The following is a 14,084-nucleotide window of genomic DNA, read 5'->3' as shown; positions in this document are numbered from 1 at the left end:
TTTAGGGCAATGTTTAGCAACCTTTTTTGAATCAAGGCACCGTTTAAAATTATGGACAGTCTCAAGGCACCCCATTCCAAAATGTAAAAACTATTCTGATGGCATTACATAATTCATCAACATCAAAACAGGTAAGACACCCAACATTGAAGGGGATTTGTTCTTCCAAATCAAATACACTTTTGCAAAAATGTGTCTCTTCTCCCTCAGTTTTTCTCCATCACTTAGCTAATGAGACCCCAAAGCTAAAGGAGAAAGGCAAGGGAGAGTCAAACATGAATGATATGCAAGCAACTGACATCCTCCTTATCAACTGATGATGTCATTGGTCGATAGGAGGTTGGCAGCTAGAAGGTTGTAATGGCGCACAATGAAAACCTGTGGTTTTGTGTAACTAAAAGGTAGGCTTCATCCACCCACCAGCTTGTATACAATTTTGGGGTAATTTTTAGGCTTTTGCCAAGGCACCCCTGAAGAAACCTCAAGGCACCCCGGTTGAAAAGGCTGGTGTAGGGAATGGGTGATGCTCTCAGTGCTACTCATGCTGCTATCTGGGGGTCACTGTGTGGCTAGTAAAAAAGTGTCTGACTTCACTGCATAGGACACTTGGTTTATAGAATATCATTCCTTCCCACCATTTATCTCTGTACTCCGAGGGATGATAGTCCTGGGTGGAGGGAAGTGGGGGGGCACTGTGAGTGGAGGGTTATACATGGTGGGAGAAGGGGGGATTGCGGGTGCTGTGTAGTGTACTGGTGAAAAACGAGAACTCTGGCCTGTTCTGTGTCTCCACCACCAAACTAGAGAACTGCTCTCAACTACTTACCTACACTGAGCAAGTAACATATTGCTGCCAGCTGTCCACCTTCTAGGAGCAAATTACTCACATGTACCCCTTTAGCCCTCCCCGTCCACCTTTTTGCCCCTATTTTCTACCCCAAACACCTTCCATCTCCATCTTCACTCCCTCCTTCACCCACTGTCCCCCTCTTTACTGTCATGTCCTCCTGCACCCCCCTCCACCCCCTTCCTCATCTGCTTGCCATCTGCACCTACAATATCTTTCAACCCATCATCAGCCACACAAAACTGAACAGAACAGAAAGGCCAGTGTCAAATGAAGTTTTCTAAATATTTTATTGCAAAATGTGTTTATCACTGTATTGTCTGCAAGAATTCCTGGGTTTCCGCACTTTAATTACAGACTTAAATTTTTGGCTAGATAAACAAATACATAAAAAAATTCTAATGGTTCATACTTTGACTGTGTTCCTGTCTTTATTATGATAAATCTTTTTTTTTTTTTAAATAAACTTGTACAATAGGTTAATAAGATTTATTTTGTATAACGACGCCCATTCTAAATGAATTCCTCATTCCTAAAGCACATTCTCAGCCTACAATGGCTTGCAGGACGCACAGCAAATAAAATGTCCCTGGAAATATTTTGGAAATGTTGGCAACTCTGAAGATGACATTTTCTTGGGGAATGATTATAACAAGAAAAGCAGATATAATATCCAAGTTCCATAGATCCCTTTTTCTGTCTGTTACAATCAGTGTACTAGACTTCACAAGTGTTTTCTTAGACTCAGACACTTACATTTCTTAAGTGGAACTAAATTTCAAATAATAGCTGGAGGTAGAGCTTTATGGTAAAAGAGACTTCTCCTGTGCACAGTCTGTGGTGCTGCTAGTGGTGCATGAGCAGTGCAGTGTATACTCCTAGACCACTCTATCTATAAGATGTCAAGAACAGACCTGGCTGGCAGGACAATGAAAGTCCAAAATGCATGCACAGGAGCTACATCTTCACTGTCCACTTAAAGCCTGAGCCCAGGCTTCATTTACCTTTTAATAGGTCATTTGGACCCTGCTGGTCCAAACAAATCATTTCCTTTCCTTTAATTTGCACTGTATACTGTATGCATCTGAGGCAACATACAGATGTATAAACTGTATGTAGCCTCAGATGCATACAGTGCTGTGTTCCAGAAGCAGTGTGGGGATTTCCTGTCCTGTTCCGGGAACAAAATCAAATTGGGTTGAGTGTTGCTCAGCCATTCACAGGCAGCTTTGTATTTTGTGAATGAATACAAAGCTTCCTCTGACTGGAGGTCGAGAGCATGACATCCACCTCTCCACCTCAGCCAATTTAGAAGTCTTTTATTCACTCAAAATATACATCTGGCTGTGAATGGCTGAGCAGCACTCAGCCCGACTTTATTTTGTTTCAGGAGTGGTATGAGAAGTTTCTGTACCCCTGTCAAAACACAGTGCTATATACTGTATGTAGCTGATGCGTCATACATTTTCTACAGCGCTGACAGCGAGCACATCTCTTAGTGAAGGAAATAGTTTATTTGGACCAGCCTGGTCCAAGCAAACTAAAGCGGTGGTAAAAGGTAAAGCGGTAGTAAACCTTAAGAAAAAAAAAAATTCCCCCTACAAGGTAAAGGCATAATGTGCTAGTATGGATCGCATACAAGTACATTATGAAAGACTTTCCTTGAAATTAAGCTTTTCAGCAGTGTGCTGTTCCTTTTTCTTCCTTCCGGGATTTGCGGCTGCCGCAACTTGAATGGATGAGCCACGATGACGTCACTCACATGTGCACAGGAGTCTCGGGCACGGCACACAGCTATGAAGGAATGGCGCGGGTATGCCGTTCCTTCAGAGCGCATGTGCCGGCAAAGTCACCGGCTGCTGGTCACTAGAATATTTTTTAAACAGTGCATGTTTAGGAGATATTCATTTAACCTACAGGTAAGCCTTATTATAACCTGTAGGTAAAAATGCAAAAATAGAGTTTACTACCACTTTAATGTCATAATGTGCTAGTATGTATTGCATACTAGCACATTATGAGAGGCTTACATGTAAAATGAATCCCTCCAGCAACATGCTGTTACCATTCACAGGGCTTCCATCTTTACCCAGTCTTCCTTCCCGATTTGTGCACTCCAGTCGTTTGAATGTCCAAGCCACGATGATGTTACTTACATGCGCACAGGAGTCATGGTCGCGGCACAGCACTTTCAATGGGCAGCACACTCGAGTATGACATCCAATCAGAGCACAATGTGCATGCAGAGGTGATGTCACCAGCTGCAAAACATGCAAATATCTCCTGAACGGTGCACGTTTATGAGATTTTCATTTTACCTGCAGGTAAGCTTTATTATGAGCTTACCTGTAGGTAAAAGTGACAAAGCAGCGTTTACTACCACTTCAAAGGCAAATTAAACCTGGAGTCAGGCTTTAACATTCAAAGAGGGAAGGTGCCGAACCTGGATGACGTGATGGAAAAGGTGGCAGTGGCAACAGATGAAGCTGTGACCATAAGTGTGAATCTGGATGAGAGCAGACCAAAAGGCAAGCAAGTATGTTCTGTATGATTTCCGTTAGATCTGCCAACAGCTATGTAGTGCAAAGGCCTGCCTGATTGAGGAATTGATTGGATTGTTTTGGTTGGTCCTCATATTAGAGGACTTACAGTACAGTCAGACTCAGATTGTAATTTACAGACATTTCTAGCAGCTTTCCTCAGGTTTATACCACAAAAACGGTCAATGGCAACCTACCACCTACAGTTTATACATTTATACCAACATGGCAGGAATGGTGGTAGATTGCACTGGTACTCTGTGTTTGTGGGAGTATTCTCTTTGTTGTACAAGCAGACAAGTGCTGGAGGCAATACAGAATGGAAGACAGGACATGGACAGGTAGATCAGCATTACTCTTCAGTAAATAGCAGTCTTTCTCCTCTTTCTAATAAAACCATGCCCTGGAGCGTTGGTCTCCAAACTGTGGACTGGGGGATGGTGCAGCCTTTTACTTGCCTTTATCTGGCCCTTGGGGTATTATTCCTCCCACTGACACCAATGATGGAGCACTATTCCTCCCACTGATACCAACAATGATGTACTATTCCTCTCACTAATACCAATGATGGAGCACTATTCCTCCCACTGACACCAATGATGGAGCAATATTCTTCCCACTGATACCAACAATGATGTACTATTCCTCTCACTAATACCAATGATGGGGCACTATTCCTCCCACTGACACCAATAATGAGGTAATATTCTTCCCACTGATACCAACGATGGAGCACTATTCCTACCACTGACACCAACAATGAGGTACTATTCCTCCCACTGACACCAATGATGGGGCACCATTGCTCCCATTGATACCAACAATGGGACATTATTCCTCCCACTAAAACCAGTGATGGGACACTTTTCCTCCCAATGACACCAAATATGGGGCACGATTTCTCCCACTGACAGCAGTGCTGGTGTACTATTCCTCCCACTGACAGTAGTGATGCTTTACTATTCCTCCCACGGATACAACAATGGAGCACTATTGCTTCCACTGATAGCAACAACAGGGCACTATTCCTCCCACTAAAACCAGTGATGGGGCATGGTTTACTCCCACTGATGCCCAGGCATGTTCTACTCCCATTAGTCACAATCTGCCCCCCCCCCCCCCCCTAAAGTCTGAAGACCATTAAACTGACCATTTGTTTACAAAGTTTGGAGACCCCTGCCCTAGAGCAAACCTAACAATCATATCAGCTTTTTTTTTTCTATTTACTAATATTTACAACAATCATTTTCATTTTCACAGTATTTACATTTTTGCTTGATCTTAGTTGATCATCAAAGGCATCTATTTTATTTTCTAAGGAAAAGGTCAATCAAGATTGATATAGTACAAAAAATTACAAAAAAAACATCAAACGCAATAGCACAACAATGAGCATTGAGCTTTGTTGCCAGTACTCGGTGTTCTAGGCTTTGTTCTATTCTCCGTTTTTATCAACTTGCTTCATAGGATGAGGTAGATGAGTGACGTAGTTTTTGGCAGGATCTGCATACTCAGGGTCCTCTTCAGGAAGCTGGAAAGCAAGAGGAAGGAATGAATCTTCATGGCCATCATCACTTACTACAGAGGCAGACATCACATCCATATGCATAGGGAATTCAAGAGAAACAGTACATTTTTCAGAACTCATAAAAATGCCTATCTCTGTCTATTTTCATAAGATTTGTGCAGACAGAAGGCTGAAAGAAAATACTGCTATTGTGATTCCATAGTGGTTATCTTATCTCACTAGATCCCTTCAAGCCTACCTTTTTCTACTAAAGCCTCATCATAATTTATCCAACCCTGGTCATATTCTGGCAAGTATGTCCTTTTTTGCTAAAACAAAACCCTCCTAAATCACGAGTAGTAGATGTTCTGCCCATATAAGAACATTTGATGGCTACAGCCACCATAATTGGGGAAAGTGTTAGGACATCTGCCATTAATAAGATGAGTCAAATAAAGAAGAGCCTAAAGCTTACCACACAATATGGAAGCGGTCGGGTCTGGCGGGCAGTGTTTCTTGACCGGGCCATCGGTCATCATTCATCGTGATTGACGTGGATCTACATAGCTGGATGAGGTGATTGATGATGGATCTACATCAGGGGACTTTTTTTTAATAAAGGATTCGTCAATAACTGTGTTGTGTGTTTATTTACACACTTGCTGTTTTTTTATGAATGAGTAGTGGTACTATGTATCCCATACTCTTTCACTTAGGGGGGCTGGGATCTGAGCGCCCCCTTCTTAAAGGGGATTCCCAGATTCCGATAAGTCACCTCCCGTTCATCAACATGGGAACAAGGAACAAAGTACTCCCTCCCCCCATGTTGAGGGCATGTGGCATGGTATCGTTCAGGAGGGGAGAGGCCGCACACGCCCTCTCCCCTCCTTTCTGGCCTTCCGGGCTGCATGCTCGGATAGGGGCCTGATATGGATTGGGGGGACCTCACACCAAATGTTTTGTTTTATTTCCAGCTCTTTTGTTTACATTCTGCTGTCAGCGGGGAATTCCCCATTGGCAGCAGGGATGAGTCGTCATTGATAGGAAGCCGGCGGGTGCTGGCTCCTCAACAACCAAGGACTCATCCCTACTATTGACAGCAGAGATGAGTCACTGGTTATTAGGACACTGGCAGGTGCTGGCTCCTCAACAACCAATGCAAAAATGGACCGTTTGTAAATGTAAATATCTGTTTAGGTCTGTTTCCTGAACGGACATAGATGTAAATGGATGATCACCCATTTACATCCGTTTGCCCATTTTTCAACCGTCAATGGATGGATGAAAGACAAACTACGGAACGCCCATGTGAAAGGGGCCCTGAATGCTAAACATTCAGTTTCCTTATTTTCTAATAGGCAATATGCATACGCAATGTGACAAAAGAAACCTTTATACAAAACCAATATACAAAAATTGTCTTTGTAGTAATCGGTTATGGTGTGACTTTTGCACTATTGTATATACAGTATATTACCAAAAGTATTGGGACGCCTACCTTTGCACGCACGTGAACTTTAATGGCATCCCAGTCTTAGTCCATAGGGTTCAATATTGAGTTGGCCCACCCTTTGCATCTATAACAGCTTCAACTCTTCTGGGAAGGCTCCTTCCTGTTCCAACATGACTGTATACCAGAGCACAAAGCAAGGTCGATAAAGACATGGATGAGCAAGTTTGGGGTGGAGGAACTTGACGGGGTGGAGGAACTTGACTGGCCTGAGTCCTGACCTCAACCCCATAGAACACCTTTGGGGTGAATTAGAGTGGAGACTGCAAGCCAGGCCTTCTCGTCTAACATTAGTGCCTGATCTCACAAATGCGCTTCTGGAAGAATGGTCAAACATTCCCATAGAAACACTCTTAAACCTTGTGGACAGCCTTTCCAGAAGAGTTGAAGCTGTTATAGCTGCAAAGGGATGGCCAACACGATATTGAACCCAACAGACTAATGCCGCGTACACACGGTCGGAATTTCCGACAACAAGTGTTCATGTTGGAATTTCCGACATCAAGCTAACATCGAACACTTGTTGTCGGAAATTCCAACCGTGTGTAGGCTCCATCGGACATTTGTTGTTGGAATTTCCGACAACAAAAATTTGAGAGCTGGTTCTCAAATTTTCCGACAACAAAATCCATTGTTGGAAACTCCGATCGTGTGTACACAATTCCAATGCACAAAATTCCACGCATGCTCGTAATCAAGCAGAAGAGCCGCACTGGCTATTGAACTTCATTTTTCTCGGCTCGTCGTACGTGTTGTACGTCACCACGTTCTTAACGTTTGGAATTTCCGACAACATTTGTGCGTCTGCGTGTTTGCAAGACAAGTTTGAGCCAACATTCATCGTAAATAAATCCAGGATTTTGTTGTCAGAATGTCCGATTGTGTGTACGCGGCATAAGACTGGGATGCCATTAAAGTTCATATGCGTGTAAAGGCAAGAGTCACAATACTTTTGGTAATTTAGCGTATATTGATAAATGAGGTATGTAAACTAGAATGGGTCTGTTAGAAAGTTTCATATAACCAGTGTAAAATACATCAGAAATTCTCTGGTCCTAAAATTCAAGACTAACCTGAAGACTAGAAGACTAGAAGCTAGCAACACATTAATCACAGGCAGGTAACGAGTAGATTGTGACTGACCCCAGTGTTTTTCCTCTCATGTTTATCTACAATACTTCTGGACTCTGCATTACTTACTACTGACCTTTGAACTCTGGGCTACTTAGTGATGACCTCTTTGCTCTGTGATACATACCAATGACCCCCTCACTCTGTGTAACATACTACTGACCTCTAAAATCTGTGCTTTTTAGTATTGATCCCTTCCTTCACTCTGTGATACATACTACTGACCACTTCACTCTGTGTAACATACTACTGGCCTCTGAACTCTGTGTTACTTACTATTGACCCTCAGCACTATTCCAGACCTCTGATCTCTGTGTTACTAACTCTTGCACTCTGTGTTACTTACTAGTGACCCCTTCACTCTATGTAACATACCACTGGCCTCTGAACTCTTTGCTGCTTACTACTGGCCCCTGAATTATGCACTACTCCTGACCCATGAACTCTGTGTTAAATACGACTGACTCCTGCACTCTTTGTTGCTTACTGATGACCCCAGCATTCTGCATTACTTACTACTGACCTCTGCATTAATTTAAACTCCTGCACTCTGCATACAATACTACTGTTTTCTGAAATCTGTGTTACTTACTCCTTATTTCTGCATTCAGCAATACATACTACTGACCTCTGCATCTGACCCTTGATTTCTGTGTTACTTAATCTTGACCCACAAACTCTGCATTACATATTTCAACTCTCTGTTACATGCTACCGACCCCTGAATTCTGTGTTACATGCTACTGACCCCTGAATTCTGTGTTACATACTACTGACCCCTGAATTCTGTGTTACATACTACTGACCCCCGAATTCTGTGTTACATACTACTGACCCCTGAATTCCGTGTTACATGCTACTGACCCCTGAATTCCGTGTTACATGCTACTGACCCCTGAATTCCGTGTTACATGCTACTGACCCCTGAATTCTGTGTTACATGCTACTGACCCCTGCATTCTGTGTTACACGTTACTGACCCCTGAATTCTGTGTTACATGCTACTAACCCTTGAATTCTGTGTTGCATGCTACTGACCCCTGAATTCCGTGTTACATGCTACTGACCCCTGAATTCCGTGTTACATGCTACTGACCCCTGAATTCCGTGTTACATGCTACTGACCCCTATATTCCGTGTTACATGCTACTGACCCCTGGATTCCGTGTTACATGCTACTGACCCCTGAATTCCGTGTTACATGCTACTGACCCCTGAATTCCGTGTTACATGCTACTGACCCCTGAATTCCGTGTTACATGCTACTGACCCCTGAATTCCGTGTTACATGCTACTGACCCCTGAATTCCGTGTTACATGCTACTGACCCCTGAATTCCGTGTTACATGCTACTGACCCCTATATTCCGTGTTACATGCTACTGACCCCTGAATTCCGTGTTACATGCTACTGACCCCTGAATTCCGTGTTACATGCTACTGACCCCTGAATTCCGTGTTACATGCTACTGACCCCTGAATTCCGTGTTACATGCTACTGACCCCTGAATTCCGTGTTACATGCTACTGACCCCTGAATTCCGTGTTACATGCTACTGACCCCTGAATTCCGTGTTACATGCTACTGACCCCTGAATTCCGTGTTACATGCTACTGTCCCCTGAATTCTGTGTTACATGCTACTGACCCCTGAATTCTGTGTTACATGCTACTGACCCCTGAATTCTGTGTTACATGCTACTGTCCCCTGAATTCTGTGTTACATGCTACTGACCCCTGAATTCTTTGTTACATGCTACTGACCCCTGAATTCTGTGTTACATGCTACTGACCCCTGAATTCTGTGTTACATGCTACTGACCCCTGAATTCTGTGATACATGCTACTGACCCCTGAATTCTGTGTTACATGTTACTGACCCCTGAATTCTGTGTTACATGTTACTGACCCCTGAATTCTGTGTTACATGTTACTGACCCCTGAATTCTGTGTTACATACTTATAACCCTGTGTGCACTACTCCTGACCCACAAACTCTGTTACATACTACTGACCCCTGCACTCTGCCTCTCTGCCTTGCTTACTCTTGACCCCAGCATTCTGTATTACTTACTACTAATCTCTGCATTATTTACTCCTGACCCCTGCTCTATGCATTCAATGCACCTGACCTTTGCAATCTGTGTCACTTGCTCTTTACCTCTGAAATCTGCATTACCCACTAATGACCTCTGAACTCTGGGTTATGTACTAATGACCCCTAAAATCCTTCCCTTTGTATTGGGACCTTGCTAGGTTATCACCTTAATGACTTCCCACAAAATCACATACCTGTACGTCATTTTGCTGAAAGTGGTTGTACTGGGGTGATGCCTGGCTGGCTGTTACTACAAGCAGCGGGAGGGGATGTGTCCCCCCCCCTCCTGCTATCTTCTGCCGCTCTGCTCGGGTCTCCCATCCCACTAGGTCTCCGATGTTGTACTCTGGAAGCCATGTCACAGCATCACTTCCGATTTACTCGGCAGCCAAAGGCGCCAGTTTTTAAAAAATCCATTGTATTCAAAAACACAGATTTTGGTGTTTTAAATACTTTGAAGTGCAGAGGAGGGGTTTGGAGTCTTTTAGACCCTCGATCCCTCCATAAAGAGTACCTGTCACTGACTATTACTGTCACAAAGGATGTTTACATTCCTTGTAACAGCAATAAAAGTGATCAGGATTTTTTTTTTTTTAAAGGGAAAGTGTAAAAATAAATAGGAAAAAAAAATTGTAAAGCGATACATCTCTCTGTGCTCGCTGCTCGCGCCAAAGAAAACGCATACGTAAGTCACACCTGCAAATGTAAACAGTGTTCAAATCACACATGTGAGGTATCGCCACGATCGTTAGAGTGAGAGCAATAATTCTAGTGCTAAGACCTCCTCTGTAATGCTAAACAGGTAACCATTAAATTTTTTTAAGACAGCGCCTATGGAGATTTTAGATTACCATAGTTGGTCGCCCTTCCATGAGTGTAAATTTTATAAGCGTGACATGTTAGGTATCTATTTACTCGGTGTAACATCATCCTTCACATTATACAAAAAAATCGGGCTAACTTTACTGTTAAGTTTTTTTTAAATCATTGAAGTGTATTTAAAAAAAAAAAAAAATGCGTTTAAAAGGCCGCTGCGCAAATACAGTGTGACATAAAATATGGCAACAACCGCCATTTTATTCTCTAGGGTCTCTGCTAAAATATATAATGTTTGGGGGTTCTAAGTAGTTTTTTAGTAATAAATATTGATTTTAACAACAAATGTCAGAAATAGGCCTGGTCTTGAAGTGGTTGAAAAAAAAAAAAAAAAAAAGCATGCCGCATTATGGTAACCTTTGTTGTTCAGGTAGATTTCCACCTCTGTAGGTTTGCTTACCCCTGTATGTAGACTCTCAAGTAAATCCTAGGCACTTTTTTGTAATAGGAGGGTCTGGTTTAGAGGAATTTTTACGGTGATCAGCTAGGTGCAGGTGGTGAGAAATTAGATTTTTTTTTTTTTTTTGCATGAAGATGGGCATTACAAGAAACATCTACTGAGAGGAACAAGAAGTCCATTTCTGACCTCCTTGTGAAAATGGTAGTTGCCTGGCTTTCTTTGTCTATGTCACATGATACTGACCTAGAGCAGGCATGAAAAGCAACAAATAGTGGAGTCAGAGCCTCCAATCTGTATATTTGTTGTGGATCAGGGACTGGGAAGCCACTGAAGCCACTGGATCCACATGGCCTCCAGGGAACTAGTATTTTATAAGAGGAGATCCGCAATAACAATCTCCATATTGCAGGTTTCCTTTAACATCAGTTCTTTAAATTGGCCAGTGCAACAAGCATGTATTATTATAACAATAATTCAGCATATACAGGTTAACGACAATGAATGTTAATTAAATTCGTTGCCATGTTTATCTTCCATGTTAGAGATGTATGAATTCTGAGTGGTCCTGCTCAGTTTGAATACATGGTTAGATCATTGCATTGTATTGTATTGCATTTTATTTCTTAGTGGTATTGCACGTCAACTATGCTTTACTGCCATCTAGTGGCAAAGAGAAGATTTGTATTTTTGTCCTACTTGCAAGGAAGTTCAGTATTACCTTCGACTCAATAAATGAGGAGTCTTTTATAAAGGATTGAATGGCTGTGTATACAGTATACCACTTTTCTGGTGATTTTCTTTTGTTCGGTTAGGGCTTATTCACACTAGCTTTGATCTCTGAAGAGCGATCCACACATTGATCGCTCTTCACAGATCAAAGTTAGTGTGAATGAGCCCTAACAGAACACATTTAAAAAAAAAAAAAAACACCAAAAAAGCCATTTAATTCTTTATAAAAGCAGTGAGGAGGCACTGTATCACCTCCTCACTGCTTGCTTTAAACACTTGATCGCTGCACTAGCACGCAGCAACTACGTGAGTTGCATATGGTTGGTGCTTGGAGAGTGGCCCTATTCACTTGAATGGCTCACGTTTGGTGGGTGCTACACCAGTTGAAAGAGGCAGGGGGTAGAATTCCTACAGTGGTCGCGAAGCAAAGCATCATGGCTGCTGCGAGTGTACACACTTAGATGCCGTCTTGTGCAGTTAAAGGGGGTTGCACTAGGGAGGCGGTAAAAGCACAGCCAAATAGTGGGGTTTTACCCCCCCCCCCCGCCCCAACTGCTAGTGTGAACAAGCCCTTACAGCTTAGTTTTTTCTTGTGCTGTCTATAAAAGCACATCCAATAGTTTTGTTTACCACAGGAATTTTTCAGCTGTCCTCTTTTTTTGGTTTATCACTTTCTATTCATTTTCCAATAGGTCCAAGATAGAACAAAGTGCTCATTCACACTAGCGGCTGGCGTACTGTAGGATAACAGCATAATGACGTGTTGATTGTGTTTTATTTTTTTTTTCCTTAACCACCTGCCACCCAGGCCAATTCTGACACTTCTCTCCTACATGTAAAAATCATCATTTTTTTGCTAGAAAATTGCTCAGAACCCCCAAACATTTTATATAAAAATTTTACATGGTATTTGCGCAGCAATTTTTCAGACGTGAATTTTTTGAAAAGAAAACACTTTCATGAATTAAAAAAAAAAAACAAAAAAAAAAACAAAACACAATAGTTACCCCAATTTTTTTGTATAATGTGAAAGATGATGTTACGATGAGTAAATAGATACCTAACATGTCAGAGTTTAAAATTGCGCACACTCATGGAATGGCACCAAACATTGGTACTTAACAATCTCCATAGGCTACAATTTAAACATTTTTACAGGTTACCAGTTTAGAGTTACAGAGTTCTTACTTTAGAATTATTGCTCTTGCTCTAAGACTTGCGGCGATACCTCACGTGTGTAGTTTGAATGCTGTTTACATATGCGAGTGCGACCTACATATGCGAACAGGCTTTAAAAAAAAAAAAATTCTATTGCTTAATTTTAATTTTTACACTATCCCTTTTTTTAAGTTTTTTTTATCACTTTTATTCCTATTGCAAGAAATGTAAACATCCCTTGTAATAGGAATATGGTATGACAGGTCCTCTTTACGAATATATTTGGGGTCTATAACTCCCCACTTCTCTCCTCTATGCTGGAAAGCCTGAGATTAAAAAAAAAAAAAAATCGATCTCAGGCTTCCCAGCAAAAAAAAAAAACCTAAAAAAAACCAGCAGTGTTTACATCTACCAGCGCCAGAAATGACGTCATGACGTCGCTTCTGGCCTCCGAGGGTCATAGAGCTGGCCAGGGACTATTTAGTCTCCGGCCAGCTCTATGGTAAACCGCCGCCGGCAGCAGATTCATTCTCCGGCTCCTCCACCGCATGGGTGAGCTGGGAGAAGCACCGAAGGACGCAGGAGGAGGGGGTCATCCCCTCCCGCCGCCTGTAAACGCAATCAAGCGGCTAAACAGCCACTATGATTGCTTTTACATTGCAGGGAATCGCTGGCTGAAAAAAAAACATATCTGGATGATATCTGCAGCTGTACCCATCATTCAGATATCGCCACCTCAAGTCCCCAACGTCATATGATGTCAACCCGGGGGAAATGGTTAAATAAATTCACTGTATCCTCCCATCCTCCAATGACCAGCAAGGGCTATAGATGCAGGTATCAACAAACCATCCTCTTATACACTCAGATGGTTTGCTGATACCCCCCTGCTGGTCACTGGAGGACGAGGGGATACAGTAAATCCAAAGAGTTGGTCCACTACTTATTTATCAATAAGGGATCAATATTATCCAGTGATATTTTAAAGCGGCACTTCAAAGCACATTCCTTGTTGGTCTTTTCGATTAGTTGGCACATCTTGGTCACCACAGTTGACGCAGTTTGGCACACAGTTAGAGCGGAGTTCCACCCAAAAGTGGAACTTCCGCTTTAAGTACTCCTCGCCCCCTGACATGATGGGGGATGGGGGGGGGGGGGGAGTGTGCATAGCTCCCAACTGTCCCTGATTTGGAGGGACTGTCCCTGATTTGGAACAATGTCCCTCTGTCCCTCTACCTCCTCATGTGTCCCTCATTTTGGTCTGATCTATATAGATGTATAGAAAAAGC

At 42.5% G+C, this 14,084-nt stretch overlaps 1 protein-coding gene across 2 annotated transcripts in view; it reads right to left on the bottom strand.

Annotated features, from left to right (window-relative positions):
* Positions 1 to 1,118: 1,118 nt before the first annotated feature.
* Positions 1,119 to 14,084, bottom strand: part of RHCG (Rh family C glycoprotein) — a 151,222-nt gene continuing 138,256 nt past the window's right edge. For both annotated transcript variants that reach the window (XM_073618448.1, XM_073618449.1), the window contains exon 10: positions 1,119 to 4,918. In XM_073618448.1, the coding sequence (XP_073474549.1) occupies positions 4,823 to 4,918 (96 nt within the window). In that variant the 3' untranslated portion in view covers positions 1,119 to 4,822. The remainder of the gene's footprint in view (positions 4,919 to 14,084) is intronic.

The sequence above is a fragment of the Aquarana catesbeiana genome, linkage group LG03 (assembly GCF_042186555.1).
Source record: "Aquarana catesbeiana isolate 2022-GZ linkage group LG03, ASM4218655v1, whole genome shotgun sequence".
Taxonomy (NCBI): domain Eukaryota; kingdom Metazoa; phylum Chordata; class Amphibia; order Anura; family Ranidae; genus Aquarana; species Aquarana catesbeiana.
Note: the sequence above shows the minus strand (reverse complement) of the source record. Positions and strands in the feature narration are given on the sequence as shown.